The following is a 26,073-nucleotide window of genomic DNA, read 5'->3' as shown; positions in this document are numbered from 1 at the left end:
ATGTGTTTGTTTGTTGCATTGTTAGCTAACTCCTCCTATATCATTTTATTGATTTTGATGAAACTTGACACGTGAGTAGAACTCATCTCTGGAAACTTTGTGACATATTTAGATTATTGAAAAATCGATAATACGGCTCCTGGAAGGGATCTTTTTATCTACCTCATATAACTAATTTTTTAAACACCCAAGGGAAATAACCCATAGCACATGCACAATATTTTTTAAACACTCAAGGGAAATAACCCATACCAACTGCAGTTACAGTTGCTAGTTTTTGGCGAAGCGATCAATATTTGATTCTCACGGTCAGCGGACCTAATTCTGTATTTCTCTACTCACAGTTTTCAACTGCTAAACCTTATTATTGCACTTTCTTGATGCATGTACACTTTCAATGTCCATAACTCCGATAATTCTGCATATTTCCAGTTAAAAGTTTTCGATGAAAGTGCAGAAATTTTTAATTCCAGAGCGTATTTAATAAGTGTGTCCCAATACAATGAACTCATACTTTGAATGCTTAAAATACTTTAAAAATGAAACCAAACTTCCACACCACATTCAGTTGGGACCCCCTGTAACACTTATTTTACAAATCATAATATTTATTACTTATTTACAGTTCATACAACATTTTTATGAAACTAATTGAGCCATCGAATTTAGAAATATTTTACAGGTTTCATTGTTTATGTTCGATTATTTGAATATTGATTTTTTGTGTGTCCAATTTCTAATTTTTGCATACAATGTCACTGTTATACTTTATTTGATGCGTGAGTAGAATTTATGTCTAGAAACCACGTGACATACTTAGATTGTTGGAAAAAATTGATAATAGGATCCCTCCAATGGTTGCTTCTATCTACTACATATTACTAATATTTTATTTAAACAACTCAGGGGAAATAACCCACACCACCTGTAGTTTTTAGCGAAGCGTCAATATTTGATTCTCACGATCAGCCTAATTCTGCATTTCACTACTCAGTTTTGAACTGCTGAACATTATTATTGCACTTCCTTGATTTGAATCTTAAGCCTTAAAGACTTCATTCATACATTTCTATACATACATACTTTTTGAATGCCCATTACTCTGATAATTCTGCATTTTTACAGTTACACTTTTTCCATGATAGTAGATTAATTTTTTTTATTCCACAACGTCTTTGTAGTGGCTTCATGCAGGCAGAGCGTGGATTCGATCCTCGATTGCCAAAATTCACTTAACACTTCAACAGCGCTTTTCTCACGGTAAAACAATAGTTTTCCTGTGAATGGCAGCAGTTATACATATCCCAGATGCTTTCGCTAAGCAGAATAATGCCTTTGCCACTTGACCCTATTCACCTCTTCTAGGCCACCAGGGGCTGGGATGGAGATAACAGGCCTCCAACGAAATTATATGTTCTCAACAATATGTCTGTCTTTCTGGCTGCTTTTCGATAGTTATAAAAACAAGAACTCCGTAAACTAAAGGCAGTTACTGAGAGCGACCATCAGTGGGTATGAACGTTATTACTGCACTTTCTCTGTTTTATTCTTAAACATAAAACACTTCATTCATGTATTTATATACATATATACTACATTTATATATTACCTTTAATAATTTAGCCTTCATAAAGTTCACCTTTATAATGCCACGACGAGTCAGAGTACTTTCTTTCTCCAAATCAGAGTAATAAGGCGTTTCAATAGAACATTTTTACCCCCGCGAATTACCTGGTACACCACGTAGTGTATGTATATTTGCATATATCGGTACAGGACGTCACAAAACGTAAACAACATGGAATACGAAATACGAAAACAACATGAAATACGAAGACAAATTTTTGTATGCAAATAGCGAGAGAAACAAATGGAAAACAAGACAAGTAACATAAAGAACGACCCTTCATCAGTTGTCGGCTGTTTATCTACTCCACATTTCGAGCAATTCACGACAATATGTGCCTTCGAGAAACAGTTGCTCTTGCGAACCAAAATAAAATTTGGGATTTGCGGAGGGTCAAAGCTGGTAACAAAAGCAGGACAGTGGGGACAAAAACAGGACAAACAAAACGAAAACAAACAGTGAGGGCCGCTAGGCCAGACGAGGTAAGGTGGCAAACACTGGAGGAACATTCTTTGACAAGAGAAAAGATAAGAGAAGAGATAGACAAGAAGGCGTCTGGTCTGTGCGACAGACTAAAAGGAAAAGAAAGATGGATGATGGTCACATGTGAGCAACGAAAGAGTAAAGGAGGAAGAGGGACAACAAGAGAGACAGAGACAGACAGAAAACAGTGAAAGAGAGTAAGAGAATTAGAGAAAGGATGAGAAAGAAAAAAACGAAAGGGGAGAATAGGAGAAAGAGAATTGGAGAAAGGAAGAGAGAGAAAACGAAAGGGGGAGAAAGAGAACAGTAAAGGGTAGAGTCGCATCAAAATTATTAAGATAGCATCCATTTCCAAGTATATATATGTATGTATTGTGTGTGTGTGTGTGTGTGTGTATTGGGTTGTCCGGAAAGTTCGTACCGATTTTTAAAGGAAAGAAAATGATCACTAAATACTTGCCATTACATTTTAAATCAACTAAATATGAATCATTTTGTTGCACGATGTGTCTCCATCTTTCCTTTAACTTGAAAATACTCTCTTCCCAGAATTGAGGTGGTTTCATGGCAAATAAGTCGAAAGGTAAGCTACTATAAATCAGCACGAACTTTCCGGACAGCAATGCTACAAGGTAGTGAGATATGGCCCCTGAATGCAGAAGACATGTGAATGCTGGAGAGGAACATAGTGGGTATGTTCTGCTGGATGTGCAGTGTCAGTATGCATGTGTGACAGATCATTGAGGTATTGAGAGAGGTGGGCGTATGAGGAATTATATGTTGCATGCAAGAGAAGGGAGTGCACTGGTTTGGTAATATGATGCAGATGGATGAAGACAATTGCATAAAGAAGTGCTGATCACTTAGAGTAGAGGCCAGATGTGGGAGGGGGAGACCCAGGAAGACTTGGGATGTAATATTGAAGGATGATCACAAAATGCTGAACCTTATGAAGATGACGGGGTATTAAGTTATGTGGCACATTCCTGTACTCAAGAAAACCCACCCACTACAACAAAATAAAGATCCTAAAACCAAGGTGCCACATAAAAAAGCATTGGTATGGGTGCTGGTGTCACATAAAAAGCACTGGTGATATTGCCATATAAAAAAAAAAACACTCAGTACACTCTGTAGAGTGGTTGGCATCAAGAAGGGCATCCAGCAATAGGAAATAAGCCAAAATAGACTATGGAACCTAGTGTGGACCCTGGCTTTGTCAGTTTCTGCCAGACTGTCCAACCCATACCAGCATGGAAACTGGATGATAAATAATGATGATGATGATGATGATGATGATGATTTTCCTGTGTCTAGTATTTTATTACCTCTCCTCTAAACTGCTCTATCTTATATATTTGCTCTTCATAATCCCACCATGATGATACTTGTGGTTCATGGGTTACTTTTTTTGCAAAGACAAGTTCCTATGTTAAATGTTTAATTACACTGGTCAACAAAATGAAACTTTTTTAATCATCAGAGTTGCTGATTGACTTTTCTGGGTTAATTTTTGATGCTGATTACGAATCTGAAGTCCGATTTCCTCTATCGGGTCACATTTTCATGTTAATGATACCTGCTGTTTTAACTTATAGGATACGTAAAGTATAACAAATACAAGATACAATAATTTCATGGGTTTTTATTGTACAAAATTAAAATTATTGTGTACAAATAAGTTAGAATACACTCGAATGCATAACAACTTTAAAATCTTTGGTATTTGGACTTCCTATGGTGTTTTGTCTCAGGTTCCTCCCTGTATAACATCCAACAGTAGTCAGCTAACATTCTCGCATCCCAAAATCCTTGATATCGTCACATCGATGCAATATCTTGATGAAAGCGTTCCCCTTGCTCATCAGACACTGCTCAAAAGGTTCTCTGCAAAAAAGTTCATATGTGAATCAAGGAAATGGGCTTTTAGTGACATCCGACACCCTATTACAGCGTAGGAATCTAGAAGACATTTCACTCCATTTCTAAACTCTAGAGATCTCTTGTTGCTTAGGAAATTTTCACAGAGCCATTTGAAGGATTCCCAGGCTTTAAGCTCAATCTCATCTAGTGTTGTGAGGAATTGGTTGTCCTTCAAGAGTTCTTTTATCTGCGGACCTATGAATACGTCCTCCTTCAGTTTTGCCTCGGTGATTTTTGGAAATTTGGCTTTCACATATTCAAAACCTTTTGAGCTTTTCTGGGCAAGTGTCTTCACGAATTGTTTTATGTGAAGAGGGGGAAGAAGAACATTTTCTGGGTTTAAAAGTGGCTTACTCCGGACGCTAGAAACTCCTGGCTCATAAGATTTTCGCAAAGGCCACTCTGATTGCACAGTGCTTGTTAGTTGCATGACTGTCCCATAGGCATAAAAAGCAACAATATTTCGTGAACCCAGATTGCATTCCCATCATCATTCCAATCACCTTCAGGTCTCCACATATTTTCCAGCTGTAGTTTGTATACTTTATGTCATTGAGGAGTACTTGCATGTTTTCATAACACTCCTTCATGTGCACTGAATGTCCTATGGGAATGGATGGTTTCTTATTGCCATTGTGTAGTAGTACTGCTTTGAGGCTTCCCTTAGATGAATCAATGAATAAGCGCCATTCAGCTGGAACATGCTCTCGGAACAAACACAGACATGACAAAATATATCAGGTCTGTTCTTGCAATACCTTGACATCCTGAGTAGAATTTGATGATAATGATGACTTGGCATCTTAAACAGAAAGTAAAATTTATGAAAAGAAAAGATTATGAAAACATAAAATTACAAAATGAATACAAATAGTTATGAAACAGAAGTCAGAATTTACCTGTATAAGACGTTTACGTGTAGCGATACTGCTAATGGGAGTTATATACCTCTCTTATCTAATCAGAAAAACTGTGCCTGATAGAAGGAAACCGATTACATTTCTGAAATCTGCAGACAAAACTACATATAAAACACCATATAATATCCCTGATGAAAATTGGCTGTTGACTAGTGTTATTTTTTACACTGTAATATTTTGCATCATAGACTTTATGCTCCTTATTTGTAAAAAATGTTTCTATCAGTATTTATCATTTTCTTTGTAGGTAATGGAAGTCAGTCTGTTATACTTGAAATTCTTGATAATTATACAATGTGTCTGTGGTAAGTAACAAAGTGTTTCTGATAATAAACTCTATTTTTTTCAAACTATCCATTAGTAGACAGTAGAATTTAATCATAATTGCTGTTTAATCTTAAGGCCATTACTGATCAAGTAGAATTACATTTAACCTGTTAGCATTCAAATTAATCTGTCAAATGTAATATTGGGTTGGCGAGAAGGTAATTTTGTTTTTCACAGATAGATAGAGTTACAATTTTTTGAATGACTTTTGTCAATGTTAACGATTTTTTTCCTTTTGACACTTGTTAGCTGTTACTTTTAGCTTACTTTAGAAGCAAATTGCACATAATTTTGTTTATAGCTATTAATTCGGTGTCACTTTTAGCATGAAATGCAAAAACGAATATTTTCACCATATTTTGCCTTTTTATTTCTGTAAAGGCAAGAAAGCTGCTGAGGCTCACAAAGAGTTATGTGAAGTTTATAGTGTTGATTGCTTAACAGAACATGCATGTCAGAAATGGTTTAAAAATTCTGTTCTGGAGACTTTTCCCTCAAAGATGACCAACGTTTTGGTTGACCTACTGAAGTTGATGATGACTGAATCTGATTGTCATATAACTGTGTAAGAGATTGCAGGAAGGTTAAATGTATGATGCACAACAATTAAAAAATCACTTAAAATGTTTTGGACTCATTAAGAAGCTTGATATTTGGGTTCCGCATAAAACAGAACGAGATTCACTTAAAACAACGAATCAATGCTTGTGATATGCAACTCAAATGTAATCTGTTTTTGAAATGAATCATCACTGGTGATGAAAAGTGGATTGTCTACAATAACATCAATCAAAAACGATCATGGTCCAAGTGTAATGAACCAGCACAAATCACACTGGAAGCTGAAATGCATCAAAAAAGGTCATGTTGTCAATTTGGTGGGATTACAAAGATGATGTGTATTTTGAGCTGCTTCCAAGAAACCAAATAATCAATTCAGATGTTTACTATCAACAACAACTGAAACTGAAGGAAACAATCAGAAAAATGACCAGAATTGGCAAATCATAAAGGAATCGTATTCCATCATGACAATGCTAGACAGCACACGTCTTTGCTAATTTTCAATAATGGTGATGACCTGAAATCGCACTTGCTTCAGTTTTTGGCTGATAAGGACCAGAAGTTCTATGAACATGGAATTATGAAGTTGCCAGAAAAATGGCAAAAGTTCATGGAACAAAATGGAAAATATATAATTGATTAAAAGTTCATTCTTTGTATGGGAAAAAATAACTTTTATTTCACACTATAGTAGGTGTGACATGCCAGATATGATAAGTTTTAACATAAAACAAGTAGAAAATTTTGATCAAGATATAACTGGCTTAAATTCTAAATGCTGCATATGAAGATATCTCATATTGTTTTCCCAGGTTCATTTTTCGTTTTTAAGATGATGAGCTGTGATTTGAGGTGAATTTGGTTGCTATGTCTAGCAGGTTGGTTTGAACCTAACTGCTACATCTATTATCATAGCTACTGTATGTTGGCACGGACATGGCTATGTGATTTAAAAGTAAAGTGCAGACATGGCTAATAAGTTTGTGTTCCAACCATGTAGTTTTAGATTCAGTCTCACTGCACTGCATGGCACCTTTGATAAATATCTTCTACTATAGCCCAAAACTGACCAAAGCCATGTGAGTGGATTTGACAGACGAAACTGAAAGAGGCCCGTAACCACATGTGAATCGTTGGCGATTTTTTTTCCTCCATCTTCCTTTTCCATTGGACTTTCCTCTGTTTCTGAAGAAGAGCTTTGCTCGAAACATTAACCCATCGTTCTTTCCTTCCCTGAGCACCTGCTAATACTTTACATGTACCACGTCCTCGCGTTGCTGTTTTTTTGTGTTTGTTCCTAGTTTTTTTTGGGATATATATATATATATATATATATATATATATATATATATATATATATGTGTGTGTGTGTTTGTGTGTGTGTGTGTGTGTGTGTGTGTGTGTGTGTGTGTGTGTGCGTGCGTGTGTGTGTGCGTGTTTGTGTATGTGTGTGCACGCATGGCTAGGTGCAAGGATAGCTGTGTGATAAGGAGCTTGCTTCTCAACTGCATGGTTCTGTGTTTAGTCTCATTGCATGAAACCATAGGCAAGTGTCTTCTATTAGATCCATAGGACAAGCAAAGCCTTATGACTGGATTTGGTAGATGGAAACAATAAAGAAGCACATATGAACATTGTGTGTGTATATTTGTAAATATATATATATATTTATGATGGAAGCATAAAATGAGGGAGGGAAGTCATAACAGCAGTATGCATTGAGAAATGTGTAAATGAACTTGATAAATTACTGGGTGATGTCTTAGAGAAATCACATTATTGTTGGTGATATAGCATTCTATTGCAGCTATGTGACATGTGTTTGTGATTAAGTGATATGTGATGACAATTCACTCCCAAACTGAAATAGGTTCCCAGCCTCTGTATCATGAATGGTCATGTGGGACCACTCCTAATGAAAGCCACTACATAAAAGGTATTAAGAAAAAATGTTATTTAGATATACTTGTATTTTAGTTGTTTACACTATTTTACACTTGTTTATGCATTCAAAGTTCAGAAATTTCCTTATTTAAATTATGAATCATATTCCTTTCGATAATATCAATATGATTACGAAACTTCTTTGTAGATGATATTTTCTGTTTGGGCGACACTAATTTTCAAATTACTGGAGTTCGTTGTTTTACTCATAGTGACGCATAACTGACTCTGTGTAAACATTGGAGTGGGTAAAAATACACCTACACAATTTAAAATTTGGTTCTGTGCCTTGTTTGCTGTGAATGTGCCAGTGGAATCTTTAGGGTTGCAAAAGATCAAACTAAGACATACCTCTCATTGCTCTATGCAAATAATGTCTGGATGTTCTGGTACCATGGGTTATTTTGATTGACAAAACTGAGATGTAAACAAGAGCTGCTTGGATTAGCTGTTTCAAATCCTGCTCAAGACTGACACACTTCAATAACCACTAAATAATCACATACACTATATACTGACACACACTTTTCCCATTTTATTTTCGCTATTAACCATCCTCATGACGCTCTTTGTATCTACAATGGGATCATGAACTATATGATGAGAATCCCAAGTTACTTGTGGTCATTGAATTTTTAATAAAAATGCGAAGGTGGTTTATCAGTTCAAAAATCGATATCCACGAAATAATCATACTTTCTGATTTTTTTTAATGCTAAACACCTTCCTGATGACCATCTTTGTAATCCCGAAAAATATCATAACCTTTGGTCCAGCCATCTGACCGTAAAGAGGGAACAGACAAAGAGACAGACAGACAGACAGACAGACAGACATAATGCCCATTATAGTAAGATAGCAAATCTGCCCATCAACGATGGGAAATAAAGGGATAGTATTGCAAATTTAAACCCTCTAAATTCAAGAACTATACGGGCGGGAGGGGGCAGAGTTAATCCTCGTCGCCGGAATTTTAACAAAAAAATCAAAGGTGATTTATTAATACAAAACTCAATATCCACTAAATAATCATACTTTTTCACATTTTTTTTTTTTTTGCTAAAAACCTTCCTGATTACTTCCTTCATAATCCTGAAAAACATTGTGACCACTGGTCCAACCGTTTGATCGTGAAGAGGGAACAGACAGACAGATAGCCATAACACCTATTATAGTAAGGTATATATATATATATATATATATATATATATATATATATATATATATATATATATATATATATATATATATATATATATATATAGAGAGAGAGAGAGAGAGAGAGAGAGAGAAAGGCAATTATGTGGATAAACAAATCAGATACATTAAATATATCAAATATAATAGTTTGGGTATGAAATACAAAATGTGTATACATGCAAAGCATATTTGTAAATGTGAGGCTCCCTCATACAACACAGACATTTGTATTTGTAAACTTTGACACCAAGACACAGTTCCAACATGACTCACTACCATTCAAATCCTATCTCTCCTACCCCTCCTATTCATCTCCCAACCTTATCTACCACGTCCCTTGGTACCCTCATTAGTAACCCTTCACTCTTCCTGAACTATCCTTTCTCCTCTCATCATTTCATCTTAATACCCCATAACCACACCGACCTTCCTATTCCCCCTCTCGTACAGCTAGCTCTCCATATTTAATCATACCATCTTTTAACTTTTTTGCATTAAGATCTGATTTGTAAGATCTTCTCTACCCTGATGATGGAGGTTCACCTTATTGATTGTATCCACAATGGCCATGTATTGTGATAAACCACATTTACCAACATTATTATGGATCTCTGAACCCCTAGAAACATCTGTTGGGCTTATAACACCTTTCTTCCTCTCCTTTAATTTTCTCTGTCGTTTGTGCTCTGTGTAAGTTGGACATATTAATATATCTATATATTTATACTTAAAAATTCATCATCTGAAAGTTTCCACCTTATGCTCTCTCTTGTTTTGCATGTATACATATATACATATTTTGTATTTCATACCCAAACTATTACATCTATTATATTTAATATATTTAATGTATCTAATTTGTTTATCCACATAATTGCCTCTATATCTACTCTATTTGATCCCTCTTACAGATTCCACCCCCTGTAAAAATGTCGGAGTCTAAGTCTGAATCTTTTGAACATTAGTAAGTGTTTTCTATACTGAGAATCTTGGAATCTCATCTGTGGACTATATATAGGTGTACGTACATACATAGGTATGTACATACATACATACATACATACATACATACATACATACATACATGCATGCATGCATGCATGCATGCAGGCAGGCAGGCAGGCAGGCAGGCAGACAGACGGACCTGATATAATGATTTGGGATAGAGAAGAGAAACTGCACAGTTGTGGAAATTAGCTGCCCAGTAGATGTTAGAATAAAGCTGCAGATCAGTGAAGAAGAGAAGACCTATGCTGAACTATTGAGAAATATGCAGTTACTCTATCCAGATTACAAGTTCAGGTTAATACCTGTAACTATTGGGCCACTGGGATATGTAACACACTGCCTAAATACCAATCTTGAGAAATTAGGCTTCTCAAAACCAGAAAGGAGAAAGTTAATTGAAATACTACAAATCCAATCCATCACTGGAACTGTAAAATTCTGTAAAACTTTCCAGAAGTTTACAATGCTATATTTAAGAGATGAGGAATTATGTACATTATTTACATTCGACGGATATTTGTCCTCATCTTGTATGTTGTTAACACAACGTTTTGGCTGATATACCCTCCAGCCTTCTTCAGGTGTCTTGGAAAAATTTTGAACCTGGGTTCTCATTCCTAAGGTATTTTTCGATGTTGTTATTATTATTATTATTATTATTATTATTATTATTATTATTATTATTATTATTATTGTTCAGTAGCTTTATTTTTATAACGTGCTTTCACTTCACTACCGAGCGCAGCTCTGTGTGCCTTGAGTATGTGCTGTGGTTTGCTGTGATGCTCTTATGGTTACTGTATTGAAAGTGTTTTGCGTAGGATGTGTGCAGTGCCCAGTAGTGCAATTTTCTGTATGTTATATATATTTGTAAGTCCTGGTGTTTTTGTTATGTATTTGTCTGAATATTTTTAATTATACCTAAGGCACCTACTATGATAGGAATTGTTTCTGTTTTTAGATTCCACATTCGAGTTACCTCTATTTCCAGGTCTTTGTATTTTGAAAGTTTTTCCATTTCTTTTAGGGAAACGTTGTCATCTGCTGGTATTGATACATCAATTAGAAAGCATTTTTTTTCTTCTTGATCTTTGACAACTATATCTGGTCTATTGGCCTTAATTTTTCTATCTGTGTGTATTGGCATATCCCAGAGTATGGTTGCTTTCTCGTTTTCTGTGACCTTTTCTGGCGTGTGTTTATGCCATCTTTTTTCTGTTGTTATCCATAGTGTTGGCATAGCTTCCAGTGTATATAGGTCCCAACTCTGTTGTGTCTGTGAATATATTCCTTCTTAGCCAGGACTGGGCAGCCAGAGATAATATGATTTATTGTTTCTTGTCCATCTCCACATATTCACACACGCATGCACACATACCTAACACTAACAACCCCACGCATGCATGTATACACACCCGCATACACACACAAACACACAACTACATGCACATACACATGCACGCGCACACGCGAAAAAACGAACATATACCACCCCACATAATCCCTTGTTCACACACACATGCACACACACATGCACACACACATGCACACACACAAAATACATGCACATACATACACACACACATGTACACACGCACATACACTCACGTGCACACACATACAAATACACGCACATGCAAATGAATCCACACATACTTCCCATACACACACAACACACACTCATACATACATGCACGCAATTATACATACATGGACACACACATGCACATACACGCACACAAAACACATACACACACAACATATACATACATGCACACACACATACTTCAAACTACCAGCTAAACACCTCCTACTGACCATTCTCCTACACACATGTGAAGGGTGACACACCTCAGACAGTCACTCCTACCAAAATTCTTACTATAAATTCTTCCTAAGAACTTAAGCGATACTAAGTCCACCCATCACATACATTAGCAGCCAAAACCGCACACACACACACACACACACACACACACACACACACACACACACACACACGCACACACACACACACGTGCACATGCACATACCCATGCATACCTCCTATTCTTGCACTCTCCTGTCTTAGTAAGAACTTTTTCTTCACCCATTCCCTTCCGGTCATTTCAATATGTGACCATGTGCGTATCGTTGGCGATTTTCATTCTCCGTCTTCCCTTCTTTGGACTTTTTCTATATTTCTGATGAAGAGTTCTACTCGAAACGTGAAATTCTCTTTCTTTTCTTTCCTTTCCTGAGCTTCCATCAATACAGTACTTGTTCCACGTCTTCGGGGTGTTGTTTTTTCTTGCTTGTTCTTGTTTGGATTGACTACACACACACACACACACATATATATATATATATATATATATAATTTAGAGAAAAACCAACTATTAACAAATTCAACGATGAAAATGTCATTCAAAACATCTAGAAAAACAAATATACTACAAAAACCTATTCCAAAAATCAATAAATTACATAATCAATAAATAGCAAATAATATTAAAGGACTACACGCGTTTCGTGGCTATATTTTAAAATAAATTTGATTCCATCTAAAAATATAGTCATTCTTCAGGTCTATAATAATCATAAGAATAATAAAAATAAAAATAAGAATAATACTAAAATCAATGTACGTATCTAAACTTATAATAAAATATCAAATAAATATAGAATAACACTTTTTCACAATAAATAATCGAAAAGTATTTAACAACATTACTTAAAATGAAAACATAACTTATCTTATCAAAGAATTTCTGTTAAACGAAAATTTCAAACGTAAAACTAAGAACTTAGTGTTTATAAGAAGTATATCACATGAAAATATGGCGTAAATATAAAAATTATAGAATAAATAGATAGAATATGCATTTAATCTGTTAAAATGACAAAATGTATTTTAGCTGTGAGAATAAGAAAAAATTAACTGTTGTATATTATTTACTGGAAAATTATAAAGTCTAAATAATTTAAAATAAAGCCCTAATTTATGCAATGAATAAGGTAGGAATGACTTATGATGAAGTTAATGTAGTTAAAACGGCTAGAAAATCGTTGATTAAATATAATAATAAATTGTGGGCTAGGAAGGATACTAGGGACTATTTTTATAAAGCTATGGGGCACCAGATTCTGCACAGGTAACTGATTTAGTAGGTATTTATTTATTATCGGAACTTCAATTAGAAAATTTAAAGGTAGAAGGTGGTTTATATTAGGATGACCTTTTATTAATAACTAACTATTGCACTAATAGAACACTAGAAGAAGAAGAAACATAAGAAGAAACTATATAGTCTTTTAAAAGAAATGGATTAAGTATTACTATATATAATGAGAACTATAATGTTAATTACTTAATAAAAACCTTAGATATATTAATGCTAACAGTAATCATCCACCCTCAATTGAGAAATCGTTGACAGATAATATAGGTAAAAGAATATCGTTGCTTTCTTCTAATCTTGAAATTTTTCAAAAAAAAAAAAAAAAATCCCACCTTATTATAATGAAGCCCTGCGGGAGGCGGGATACAATATTAATTTCTTTAATAATTCTAAATATAATTATAATATAAAAGATTATAATATAAATGATTCCTATATTTTTTATAATAATAAACCTAACATTAAGAATTATGATTAGTTTTATTTAAGTAATTATGGTACTAATAATAAGTATTATGATAATACAACAAAACATAGATATAATAATAATAGACTAAAAAATAAGATTAAATTTAATTCATCTAATGATAATAATGAATTTAATAATATAAAAAATAAATATAATAATATAAATAATAAGAACAAAATTTGGTTAATTATTCCTTATGGAGTTCAAGTTAAAACAAACATTATTAAAGAGATTTTAAATATAACTGAAGTATTCATTAGAGATAATAGAAAATATAATAACATTTTTTCTGGTAATAATTTTGGAGTTGGTTATTCTACTACTAATAATGTTGGTAATATTTTCTTCTTTTAATAAATTTAAGCTGAATAAGTTTTACAAAAATGAATCTAATAATTATTCCAATAATAATAATAATAATAATAATATAGACCAGAATATAATTAATTGCACATGTAGAGATAAAACTAAATGTAAATTTAATAATAAATGTAATTTGGAGGATGTAGTATATAAATGTGTAGTGACTTTGATTAATGATAATAATAGGAATAGGTATAATTTAAATACTATTTACATAGGGTCGACTTCTAATAAAATTAAATTACGGGTGTCTCAACACATGCATTCTTTTAAGAATAGAAGTTTAATTAATTCTACTGGCCTTAGTAAATATATATGGGAACTAAAATCTAAAGACATTAAGTACAATTTAAATTGGGAGATAGAATAGATAGTAATTTTTATTTATTATGTACTAATGAATTTAAGGAGATATTATTAACTAATAATAAAAAATTACTTAATTCCCTAGATGACCGTAAAATTAAATGTAGACATAAGTTAAATTATTTATATAATAAGTTTAGCTAATTTGTGTTTCTATGATACTAATTGTTGTAGATATAATTTGTAGTAGTTAAATGTGTATATTAGCGCGAGATTATATTGGGCATATTACATATTTAGAATAAGATTAAACTATGAAGTTTTTTTAAATAAATAAATAAAGAAAGAAAAATAGATGAAATTATAGAAATTTAGCTTAACTTATGTATGTTACATATTTTAGACTTAAATTATTTAGACTTTATATATAATTTTCCAGTAAATAATATACTGCAGTTAATTTTTTTTTATTCTCACATTTTGTCATTTTAACAGATTAAATGCATATTCTATCTATTTATTCTATAATTTTTATATTTACGCCATATTTTCACGTGATATATTTCTTATAAACACTAAGTTCTTAGTTTTACGTTTGAAATTTTAGTTTAACAGAAATTCTTCGATAAATAAGTTATGTTTTCAATTTAAGTAATGTTAAATACTTTTCGATTATTTATTGTGAAAAAGTGTTATTCTATATTTATTTGATATTTTATTATAAGTTTAGATACGTACATTGATTTTAGTATTATTCTTATTTTTATTTTTATTATTCTTACGATTATTATAGACCTGAAGAATCACTATATTTTTAGATGGAATCAAATTTATTTTAAAATATAGCCGCGAAACACGTGTAGTCCTTTAATATCATTTGCTATTTATTGATTATGTAATTCATTGATTTTTGGAATAGGTTTTTGTAGTATATTTGTTTTTCTAGATGTTTTGAATGACATTTTTCATCATTGAATTTGTTAATAGTTGATTTTTCTCTAAATTATATATGTATTATATATTGTGAAATTTGATTTAGAATTGCTAAATTGAATTTTCCCTGTAAGTTTTGGAATTGTATTCCCTATTATTATTATTATCATTACTATTATTATTATTATTATAATATATATATATATATATATATATATATATATATGGTGGTTGTCTACTCCTTATGCAGTTTGACCACCTCCTGTTTCTACACCTTAGAATCATAATGGCATCTGATGTGGCTTTTTAAACCAAACAATGCTTTGAAAAGACACCCACATAGATTACATATCCTATTTGGATCACCTACAGCTGCAGTTAAGTTCTGATCTTTGTGAATCTTAAAATGTCTTTTGAGACCTCCATTAGATTTGCAGGCCTTCTGGCATACATTGCATTGAAAGGTGTGCGCATACATATAGGCAGAATAGTTAGTGAAAGTTTGTTTTCCATGGCTTCGCAAATGAGATTTGAGCCCAGCAAAAGAAAGGCATTGTCTGTCGCAAATGTGCATACAAAAAGGTATATATGTATGTGTTTATTTGTGAAAGTGAGTTAATATTCACTCTTGTCTTCACATGTCTTCCTGGTTTTAAACAATGACTTTGTTAGCAGTTGACTGTGGAAGCATAACTGGATTTCTTAATATTTGTGTAATCTTTGAGAAGAAAATGCTCCTTTATATGCATTGTTTATTTCAATTTCTCTGCACAGACATGTCCAAGGGAGGTTATTATCTTGCCTGGGAATAAGTGGGGGTTAGTGGCATAAAGATCATTCAGCCATAGAAAACTCTAACCCATGCAAGTGTGCAAAAGTAAATGTTAAAATGATGATGATGATGATGATGTTATATTCTGCTGAACATAGAATTTCTAAAGTGTGAGAGTAAAGCAAAATGTAGAAAAAAAAAAACAAGAATAATATATTAGAACTGTAAGGCAGTGAGCTGGCAGAAATGTTAGCATGCTGGGTGAAATTCTTAGCGGTATTTTGTCTGTTTTTATGTTCTGAGTTCAAATTCTACCGAGGTCAACTCTGTCTTTCATCCTTTTGGGGTCAATAAATTAAGTACAAGTTGTGTGCTGGGGTCGATCTAATTGACTGGCTTCCTCCCCACAAAATTTTAGGCCTTGTGCCTAGAGTAGAAAATAATATATTAGAACTCTGGTATACAAAGTCTTTTCTGGAAAAATAAGTTGACTGACATATTCTTGATGTCATTAGTCTATGAATTGCTATAATCAGCCATATCAGTAATGACTATAACTGCAATAACTTTTAAATTCTCAAAATTTCATTTTATTTTTTTGTTAATTCTGGAGTTAATGTTGTCATAATTATTAATCCTAAAGTTCTATTGTTTTTAAACTTATGACATGAAAACTCTGCGTTTAGGAGAAGTAAAAATGGTGTGATGTAATTGTTTCTAGTTTATTTCTGCTGTTAATGTCTGAGTTTTAACATGTTTAGTAGCAAACTGAGGACTGAAAATATGATTTTAGAAAGTTCCAATTATGTCACCAGAGAAAAAAAAAAAAAAAAAAAAATATATATATATAAATAAAATGAAAATGGAAGGACAATACCCTAAGGAATGGTTAGAGGAAATTTAAGGTAAAGGAATTTAGGTCAAGATATTGGAGAATTATATCTATTCCTCAGTGTATCTAGAATAATACAACGAAACACTAAAGTACTAAATTTAAAACCATAGGGAACATTAATAGTTAAATTAGAACAAGACAAACATTTATAGTTAAAATAAGATATACATAAATTTTCTCTTGCTTGATTTACCCCTAACCTGCTGTCTATTACTACTTTATCTACCTTCCTCTAAATTGAAATTACTACTATCTTACCCCTCCAATTAGATTATATAGAAATTAAATTCTTGTTTTGATTCACTAGACTATTGAATGGCAGCCCAGTCAAGATGGTAGTTTCTTCTCCTACTCTTGTTTTTGCACACATCTACAAAATGACTTTCTAAAATGTAATTCCTTTATGCAGCTGAGGAGTACATTTTCATTGCACATTTTATGTAGTGTTCTCACTACATGAATAAATGAAGTTTGTACGAAACGTACGTACTGCTATAACCTAGTGAATTTTTGTTGCTTTTCTTCAAATATATATATATATATATATATATATATATATATATATATATATATATATGTATGTATGCTTTATATTTTCTTTCCTTCAGTTTCTCTTGAAGTTGAAGTTATTGATGGTGGTTTAAAATTTGCGAAGAAAAATCAACCAACAACACTTGAATGTTTTCTTGCAATGCAAAACTTTGAATACTGGCAAATTGAATTTCAAAAAATTAGAGATCCTTGGCCACCAATTAAAAGTGAAGTTTTTGAAGCAAATGTCATTTCTGGGACAGTCAACATCTTGAACATCACTCTTTTTTCAAATAATGATGTAGCATTATTTTGTAAGACCACTGGAAAGATGATAAAATTTCAAATAAAACCAATATATAGTAAGTACCAAATAGCAATCATTTCTTTATATTTTCCTGATAATGAATAAAATATATTTCTCTAAACACTAATTTTGAGAATCAGTCATTTCACAAAATCTATTGTAACAAACAAATACTGCTAATAGTATTTTAATGTTTATAAATTCCTTTTTTAAATTATTCCAGTATCAGTGAAATGACAAAATTATGGCTGAGACTATTTGTTTGATTTGCAGAAGAGAGATTTAGTTGCTAGCATGTGATCCACAAATTGTTCTTGGTTTGATGAAATTCACAAAAATATTAATTGTTCTAAAAACCTGAGAAATGTTATTGTTATTAAAATGGACATTCTTTTAATGCATTAACCTCATCTTTAGTGTGTATACTGGTTGGATTTCTGATTGTCATTAGAAATATTATTCTTGGATATGCACACACACACACACACACACACACACACACACGTGCACACACATATGCATGCACACACACACATGCACACATTATATATATGAGTGAGTGGGTACATGAAAGAAAGAGGCACTGAATGCAGTTGACTAGGAGTACATCTATTAGTGTTTAATAAGAGCTTGATTTGGCTCCATGTAACTTAAGATTTTGTAGGCTTATAACATGAACCTAGCTCCTGAAACTTTGGTGATCAAATATATATACATATGCATACATACATATATATAAATCCAAAAAGTGGAACAAGAACGTAAAAGATGACAATAAAACATCCGGACAGACAGATGATAAAAAGATGTGTTTTTCCTGTCCTCTTTATTGTCTATCTGTCCGAATGTTTTATTGTCATCTTTTGCATTCTTGTTGCATTTTTTTGATTTATATATACATATAGTGGCAATACATACATTTGTGCTCACCTTATATGTGTGTGTGCATGTGAGTGTGTGTGTGTATATATATACATATACCTACATATATATATATATATATATATATATATATATATATATATATATATATATATATATATATATATATATATATATATATATATATATATATATATATATATATATATATATGTATATATATATATACATATACATAAATACATATATATATATGTATGTATATATCTCAGGCACGTGCCATCAGTAATTACTTAGGGTAGACAGTTGGCGCCCTTTACGTAGTAAAACACACAAAAAATAAGCAAAACACAAGTATATGACTAAGTTGAAGGCAGATCTATTTTTGCCTTTATAGCACAAAGAAAACATTTTGTAGAAATGTATGCAGTACATGTACTACAGCAGTACTATGCATAGCTTAAATACTGAGATTGAAAAGCGGGGGCGAATTATGCCTACCTAATCTACAAAAAAATTGAACGCATTTTGAATTTTATGCATAGTAATCAGACTATCCTTCATAATTTTATTGAATTAGGTGCATATTTTGCCATGAGAGAAAAATGTTGCCACCGATCTATTTCATTCAAAGTAGGCACTGCTTACCTCCCCTACTTAGGTAGCACGTCCCTGATATATATATAAATATATATATCATACATATATATATGTACTTACATTTTAGCTAAATTGGCTCTGGCCACTTAGAAGATCAATAAATTAAGTCATTTTAAAGTCAAGCTTTGTAGTATCATGGTTTATTGAAGTAAGGTGTCATTGTTGACTGAGATGGATCCAGTTATAGGTGGCTTGTCTGGTATTCATTGAAGAAATCTGTCCAAATATTGTTAGAAAATGATAGGATTTTTTCCTTCTTTGACTTGTTTTAAATAGAACAGGGCCAGTTAAAGAAAAGTAAGTGTGTTGCAATTTGTTTATGTGTTATGAGCCTGGATTGCAGTTCAAGGTCTTTGCACAGCATCTGTTTTTTTACACATCACACAGGGCCTCAACTTAGAATAATTCTTAATTTGATGCTAAGGTCACTCAGGCATTGCTAGTGTTATATCCTCCACATTGTGCAAATAATTTAGCACTCACAGCAATGTTGGAGAAAATAAAGTTTCAGAGATTTTCAGTGGTTCCAATAATCAAAGTCAGTCATGCCTTTAATTTTTTTTTAGTGATTACTCTCTGGGGTGTTTCAATTTTTATAATGTTTTGTTTGGTATAGGGAGACCATAAGGGGAAGTAATTTTCTAAGTATGGCTATGCTCTTAAGGAAAGGGGAATGATGACATCTAACTCTCTGGACCAGAAATTCTGAGAATGCAGGAGCTCATCCTGCAAGCTATATTGACTTTAGTATTGATGTAAGTGTTCCAGCTGAGATTGTTGTCAACAATTACTCCTTAGTCTCTGAAATTATTCGATGCTGTGAGTAAGACTCTTGAAGGAAGAGAGTAAGGTTGATTGAACATATTCTCTTTTCCAAAGTGCATGGGTTCAAATTTTCCCTCATTTAACAGCATGTTGTTTCTGTCCACCCAATGATTTACGACATGCACCTCAGACTGGAGTTTTGTCTGACCTTCTTCACCACTAATAAGTTTTTGAAGCTGTGAATATTTTCATTTTGCTGTGCTTGATGACAAATTGAGATTTTGTTTATATAGACTACGAAGAGAAGTGGGCCTGAAATGGTCCCTTGAGAAATACCACTGGTGACTTTTGCTAGGCTTGAGTGGATTCCATCAATCACAACTTGTTGGGTTCTGTTCACCAAGAAATACTTGATCCAGTGAAGCAGTATACCATAGATTCAAGTATTGGACAGTTTTAGCAAAAAAAATATTGTTATTGACTCTGTCAAAGGCTTTGCTGATGTCAAGATATATAACATCAGTGTTCAATCCCTTTCCAAATACATTAAGAATGACATCAAGGTGATGTAAAAGCTGTGTTAGGCAGTCTCTGCTGCAACAAAAGCCATGCTGGAATAAGAATCATTTCAATATATACTCTGAGTTAAAAGATTTTCTCCAGAGGTTGGTTAGAGTGGATGCAAGTTGGTGACAGTATTCCTTCAGGACACTAGCAGAGAATTTATCAGGGGCTATTGCAGAATAATGCTTGGTTTTATGATGCCTGAGGCAGTAAAAGTTATGTCAGAAATAACATGAAGGATGAGTTCATTGAAATATCTTGCATCAATATTACTGAGATCACTGAAGAAAGACCAATATTGCTTCTGCAGGACTCCTGGCATTTCTTTAGCATCATGGTGGAGATTGCTGTTGTCATCTATCAGTGGACCAATGGGTGAGACAGCAGTTCTATGCTTGCTGACAAATAAATTAAAAAAAACTTTCAGGTTGCAATTGATTGTTTTTAATAACCCAGTATTCCTCTATAACCCTTTGGTTGTTGATATACATTTTCATGCTGTTCTCAAAAGGATATTTTAAAACTAAAGTATTCTTATTGCTGTCGAGTTCATGAACTTATTTGGTACACGTATATGCATAAGCTAATCAATGTTTAGTCTCCCGCCAATCCCATAAAGCCCCCAGGGACAAACACCAGCAATCAGAAAAGGGAAGGGCTGGTGGTGGGAGTATAGCAGTCTTTCAGTCACCAGGCAGCTTCTGGTGATATTGAGTGTAAGAGTGCTTCTGGGTCAATTTATGATAGTTCTTCTTTGTCCTGATAGATGTTACATCTATGAATATTATTCATTGTTGTCATCATTGTGGTAGTAGTGACAGCAATGAAGATTATCAAAATCTGATTTGTGGAAATAGATTTTAAAATTTTCTGCTAAATCAGTCCTTGATTTCATGAACTTATTTAAGCAATATGACACATGTGTGGCTGTCTCAAACTATTCCCCTTCTCTTATCTCCCATCCCCATCTCCATCATATGAAAGTCATACATGCATGTACGAACGTATGTCAGACTGGGAAGTGTGTGTATATATGCATGTGTATGGGTATACATAGATTACTATATAACAATACATGCATTTTTATGTTTGAGCACTGACGTCAGTTTACATTATCATCATCATCATCATCGTTTAACGTCTGCTTTCCATGCTAGCATGGGTTGGACGATTTGACTGAGGACTGGTGAAACCGGATAGCAACACCAGCCAACAATCTGATTCGGCAGAGTTTCTACAGCTGGATGCCCTTCCTAACGCCAACCACTCAGAGAGTGTAGTGGGTGCTATTACGTGTCACCCGCATGAAGGCCAGTCAGGCGGTACTGGCAACGGCCACGCTCAAAATGGTGTATTTTATGTGCCACCCACACAAGAGCCAGTCCAGGGGCACTGGCAACGATTGCGCTCGAAAATCCTACGAAGGCCAGTCAGGCGGTACTGGCAATGGCCATGCTCAAAATGGTGTATTTTATGTGTCACCCGCACAGGAGCCAGTCCAGGGGCACTGGCAACGATCTCGCTCGAAAATCCTTACACATGTCACGGGCACAAGTGCCACAAAGGCGACACTGGGCACAAGTGCCACAAAGGCGACGCTGGGCACAAGTGCCACAAAGGCGACGCTGGGCACAAGTGCCACAAAGGCGACGCTGGGCACAGGTGCTATCCCGATTTTGAAATTCGCTTGCCCCAATAAGTCTTCGCAAGCTGAGTTTCATGTCCAATGAAGGAGACGACGTTGGCACGGGTGCCAATCGTCGAATTTAGTTCGATTTCACTTGCCTCAAACAAGTCTTTGCAAGCGGAGTTTAGTGTCCAATGTAGGAAAGGTACGCATGAGTGGGCTGGCTACTCCCCTGGCAGAGGCCTTGGATTTAGGTCTCACTTGGCTTGCCGGGTTTTCTCACGCACAGCACAATATATGTACATAAATATATGCTTGCATGTCTATATACATATATGTATTTCATATATGTATGTTTGTATATTGTGTATGAAAAAGAGGGTTCTGGTGTGCATCCAGCCATAGATGCCAAACCAGATCAGATTGGGACTTGGTGCAGCTCTCCTGCTTGTCAGCTCTGGTTAAACCATCCAAGCCATGCTAGTATGAAAAACGGACATTAAGTGATGATGATGACATACATAATCATACCTGCACTCACACATGCATGATCTGCCAGATTGATTGTCAATTATGTAACAACTCAATGCTATTCTACTGGAAAGGAGTATTATATCCTTGAAAGGGATGTTTTTTTTTATTAATACACTATCAAACCTCTGTGTATCAAGTTATTATTAAAAGCATTTTATAAGAGATATTGTGTTGTCACTTGACAAACTTATCTTGCTATTTAACTATGATTCTTGCTCACAATCACTCTACTTGGCCCATTCCTCCATAAAATATCTTCCAATGTGATTTGGCTGATTTTGATTTGTATTCTGCAGAAGGAAGAAACCATTTCCTTATATGTAGTATCTATTTTATATTATTAGTTTTTTAATGCAAGTGGAATATGATCAAACAGACTTGTTGTCATTTGATAAAGCTTGATTCATTATGTAATAATTTGTCTTTTAGATGACATTGGGAATCTTTACCCAAGTTCTGAAACACCAATTGCCATAAAGGATAAAAAATTTACATTGAAATGTAATTCAGCTGATGAAAGTACTTCGACAATTTGGTACACTGAAAATGGAACAGTTATTGCTAAATACACTGGAGCAGTCAACCAAAATTATTCTAAATATTTTGGAAGCCGTCAAGAAGCTGGTTGCCAAAATAAAAGTTGCATATTGAGTATAACCAATGTCAGTTTAGCTGAAGACAACATGAGTATTATTTGCAGTTCTTCTATCCATACAAGCATGTTCAGTATTACAGTATTTGGTAAGTAATTATATTTTGCACAGTTAAGTGTGTGATTTTCTATTATTCTTTTAGTTATTTCAGTCATTGTACTGCAATGGCCATACTAGTGCACTACTTTAACGGTTTTAGTCAATTAGATGGACACCGATACTTATCGTTTTAGCTAAGCACATTGTGCTATCCTCTTTTTGCCAAATTTCCATATAACTGGGTGGTAAACAAATCTACACTGGTTGTAAACTGGTGAGAAACAAACACAACAATGCACACTACTCATACACATCATCTTCATTTAAAGTCTGATTTTGATAACTGATCCCCCTGTTAGGCACACATTAGGCAGAGTCTTCTTCTCCCACGCATTCTCTACAATCAGCAGCCTTCCACAGTAGCACTTCCAGGCCTCTTTGCAGAATTATCAACTGCAAGTGTATCACCATCATCCTTGCAAATGCTCTTCTCACCCATAGAATCCAAGACAGGCTAGTTGCTCGTGCAGAGAGTACAATGACTGCCTGGTGGTGGTGGTGGTGGTGGTGGGAAGGCCAATGCAAAACTGAAGGAGTCATCTATGGGGCTGTGGTGGTACCCAGACCTAGTGACCATAGTAATAGCAGCAACGGATCATCCAACAACACCAGTGGCAGCATCAGAGGTGACAGCAGCAGAACATCAGCACTGACACCAATGACCCCAAAACTAGCATTATAGTCAGAGATGACAGCCATGCAAACACCAGTAGCACCAGCAAAGCTATCAGTTCCCTGCCCAATATTACCAATGATGGCAGCCACATCACCATTGGTGATGGCAGCAGCAACACTGGCATTATGACCAGGAATGATTGTTACAATGACAACAGTCACAGTAATATTGCCAGAATCACACATTGTAATAACAGCACTGATAACAGTTCTAATAAAAGCAATGGCAACAACATCTCCAGCCCCAAAGCCAACAGAAGATGCATCAGAGATGTGAACACGACTAACACTCATGCTTGGAAATATCGAGTCAGATGAACTGCCTTCAAGTGGCACCTGTACAACCACAGGTCCTCTATCAGGATTCCAGAAAGATTATTTGTCATGTCCTTGACAAGCCATGTGTAGCACCTTAAAGATGAAGAGACCCCATACAATATCAAGTGGAGTATCATAGAGTGGCTGGGATCCTATATTAACAGGAGTGGATGCTGCAAAATTTGCATTGCTGAGTGAGCAAGGATCCTTAAAGACTCTCTGGAACCAAGGTTATTATTAAATTCCTGCATCCATTTCAAATGCTACCTACTGCAAGCATGGGATTCTCCATTCATCGCTTAGATGCAAAAAGCCCATATGGACTGCCAACTGAACTAGTCTTACTGACCTGGATTGTTTATTCTTTGCTTACTAACCAACTCTTATATATATGTGCGTAAAAGCAATATCACCCCTCTCTCATTATTTCCTTTAGTCTCTCTCGACTATATATTTTCTTCTCATATTGCTTCTAAGAATGTTACTGCTTCTCATTTCAGCTGTTTTCATTACTATTAAACTACTAATACAATAAATGAGAAACATGCTAAGATAAACACTGATTTCTGTACCCCTCCTTTCTTTAATTTTATGACATTCATTCACCCAGTACTACTTTGGTGTTTCTAATCTGCTAAATTTGACTAGCACATGTCAAATCGTTCTCTTTAACGTTACCTTGCTCACATAAAACATTGAGTCTTGTTCTTGATATTCCCATCCAATATTGTGACTCCTCCACCATCTTTAACACCCTCACACCTTTAACACCCCCCACCATCTATACTGGAAACTTTTCTTCCATCTTTCAATAAGTATATAACACCTCAGTTCCCTGTCTTATACTTCATGTACCAGATCCAATTGCCCCTTACTTTTCTCCTTCTATACTATGATCCAGACAACGATGGTTATTAATGTCATAGCAAACATCCATAGTAACAGTAATGTTAATTATACTAAGAGTCTATTGATAATAGTTGAAAATAGCACCTATTGTAGCATATGCAGCAAGTATTTGAGACAGAATGAATGATAGCAAATCTTACCTGTGTAATTCTACCAAGTGCATTCATAGTAATAAACCAACAAGCAAACAAATCTACTATTGAAGAAACCCCTTTTTCATGAAGTTTCTAAAAATCTAGAGCTACGACCATAAATATAATTATGGTGAAAAGTAGATCTGGTGAGATTGTAGAGATACTGCAGTAGAGACAAGATATACTGGATGCAAGAGTTGAAATGGAAAGTACCCTCAACCAAACTACTTGCAAGCAACAACAGTACAAGCTCTTCTGGGTGAGTGGTAGTGACTGAGATATGTGGTAGGCATACTGTTAGCTGAGATATAAATAGATAAAGTAACTGAAGTAAAGAGAGTGTATTATAGGATCACAAAAATGAGACTGGCTATAGACAACTCAACAGCAACTTTTATTTCCACACATGCACCATACAGGATTAACATAAGAAAGAAAGAACCACTTTTATAAGTTCCATCTACAGACTAACTCAACAATGATTGACAGTGTTTTCATTATTGTGGCTTGCAACTTCAAT

The 26,073-nt window shown here is 34.2% G+C and overlaps 1 protein-coding gene across 26 annotated transcripts in view; it reads left to right on the top strand.

The window, feature by feature from the left end:
- LOC106879981 (uncharacterized) overlaps positions 1-26,073 on the top strand; it is a 153,277-nt gene that overhangs the window by 12,827 nt on the left and 114,377 nt on the right. For all 26 annotated transcript variants that reach the window (XR_016241967.1, XR_016241965.1, XR_016241966.1 and 23 more), the window contains 3 exons: positions 5,201-5,258; positions 17,504-17,788; positions 23,195-23,506. Coding sequence is in view for 23 of the 26 variants with exons in the window: in XM_089352686.1 (XP_089208812.1) it covers positions 5,201-5,258; positions 17,504-17,788; positions 23,195-23,506 (655 nt within the window). In the remaining 3 variants the exon portion in view is untranslated. The remainder of the gene's footprint in view (positions 1-5,200; positions 5,259-17,503; positions 17,789-23,194; positions 23,507-26,073) is intronic.

Source organism: Octopus bimaculoides, chromosome 5 (assembly GCF_046866305.1).
Source record: "Octopus bimaculoides isolate indiv1 chromosome 5, ASM4686630v1, whole genome shotgun sequence".
In the NCBI taxonomy this organism is placed as follows: Eukaryota; Metazoa; Mollusca; class Cephalopoda; order Octopoda; family Octopodidae; genus Octopus; species Octopus bimaculoides.
This window is presented reverse-complemented; position numbering and strand designations above follow the sequence as displayed.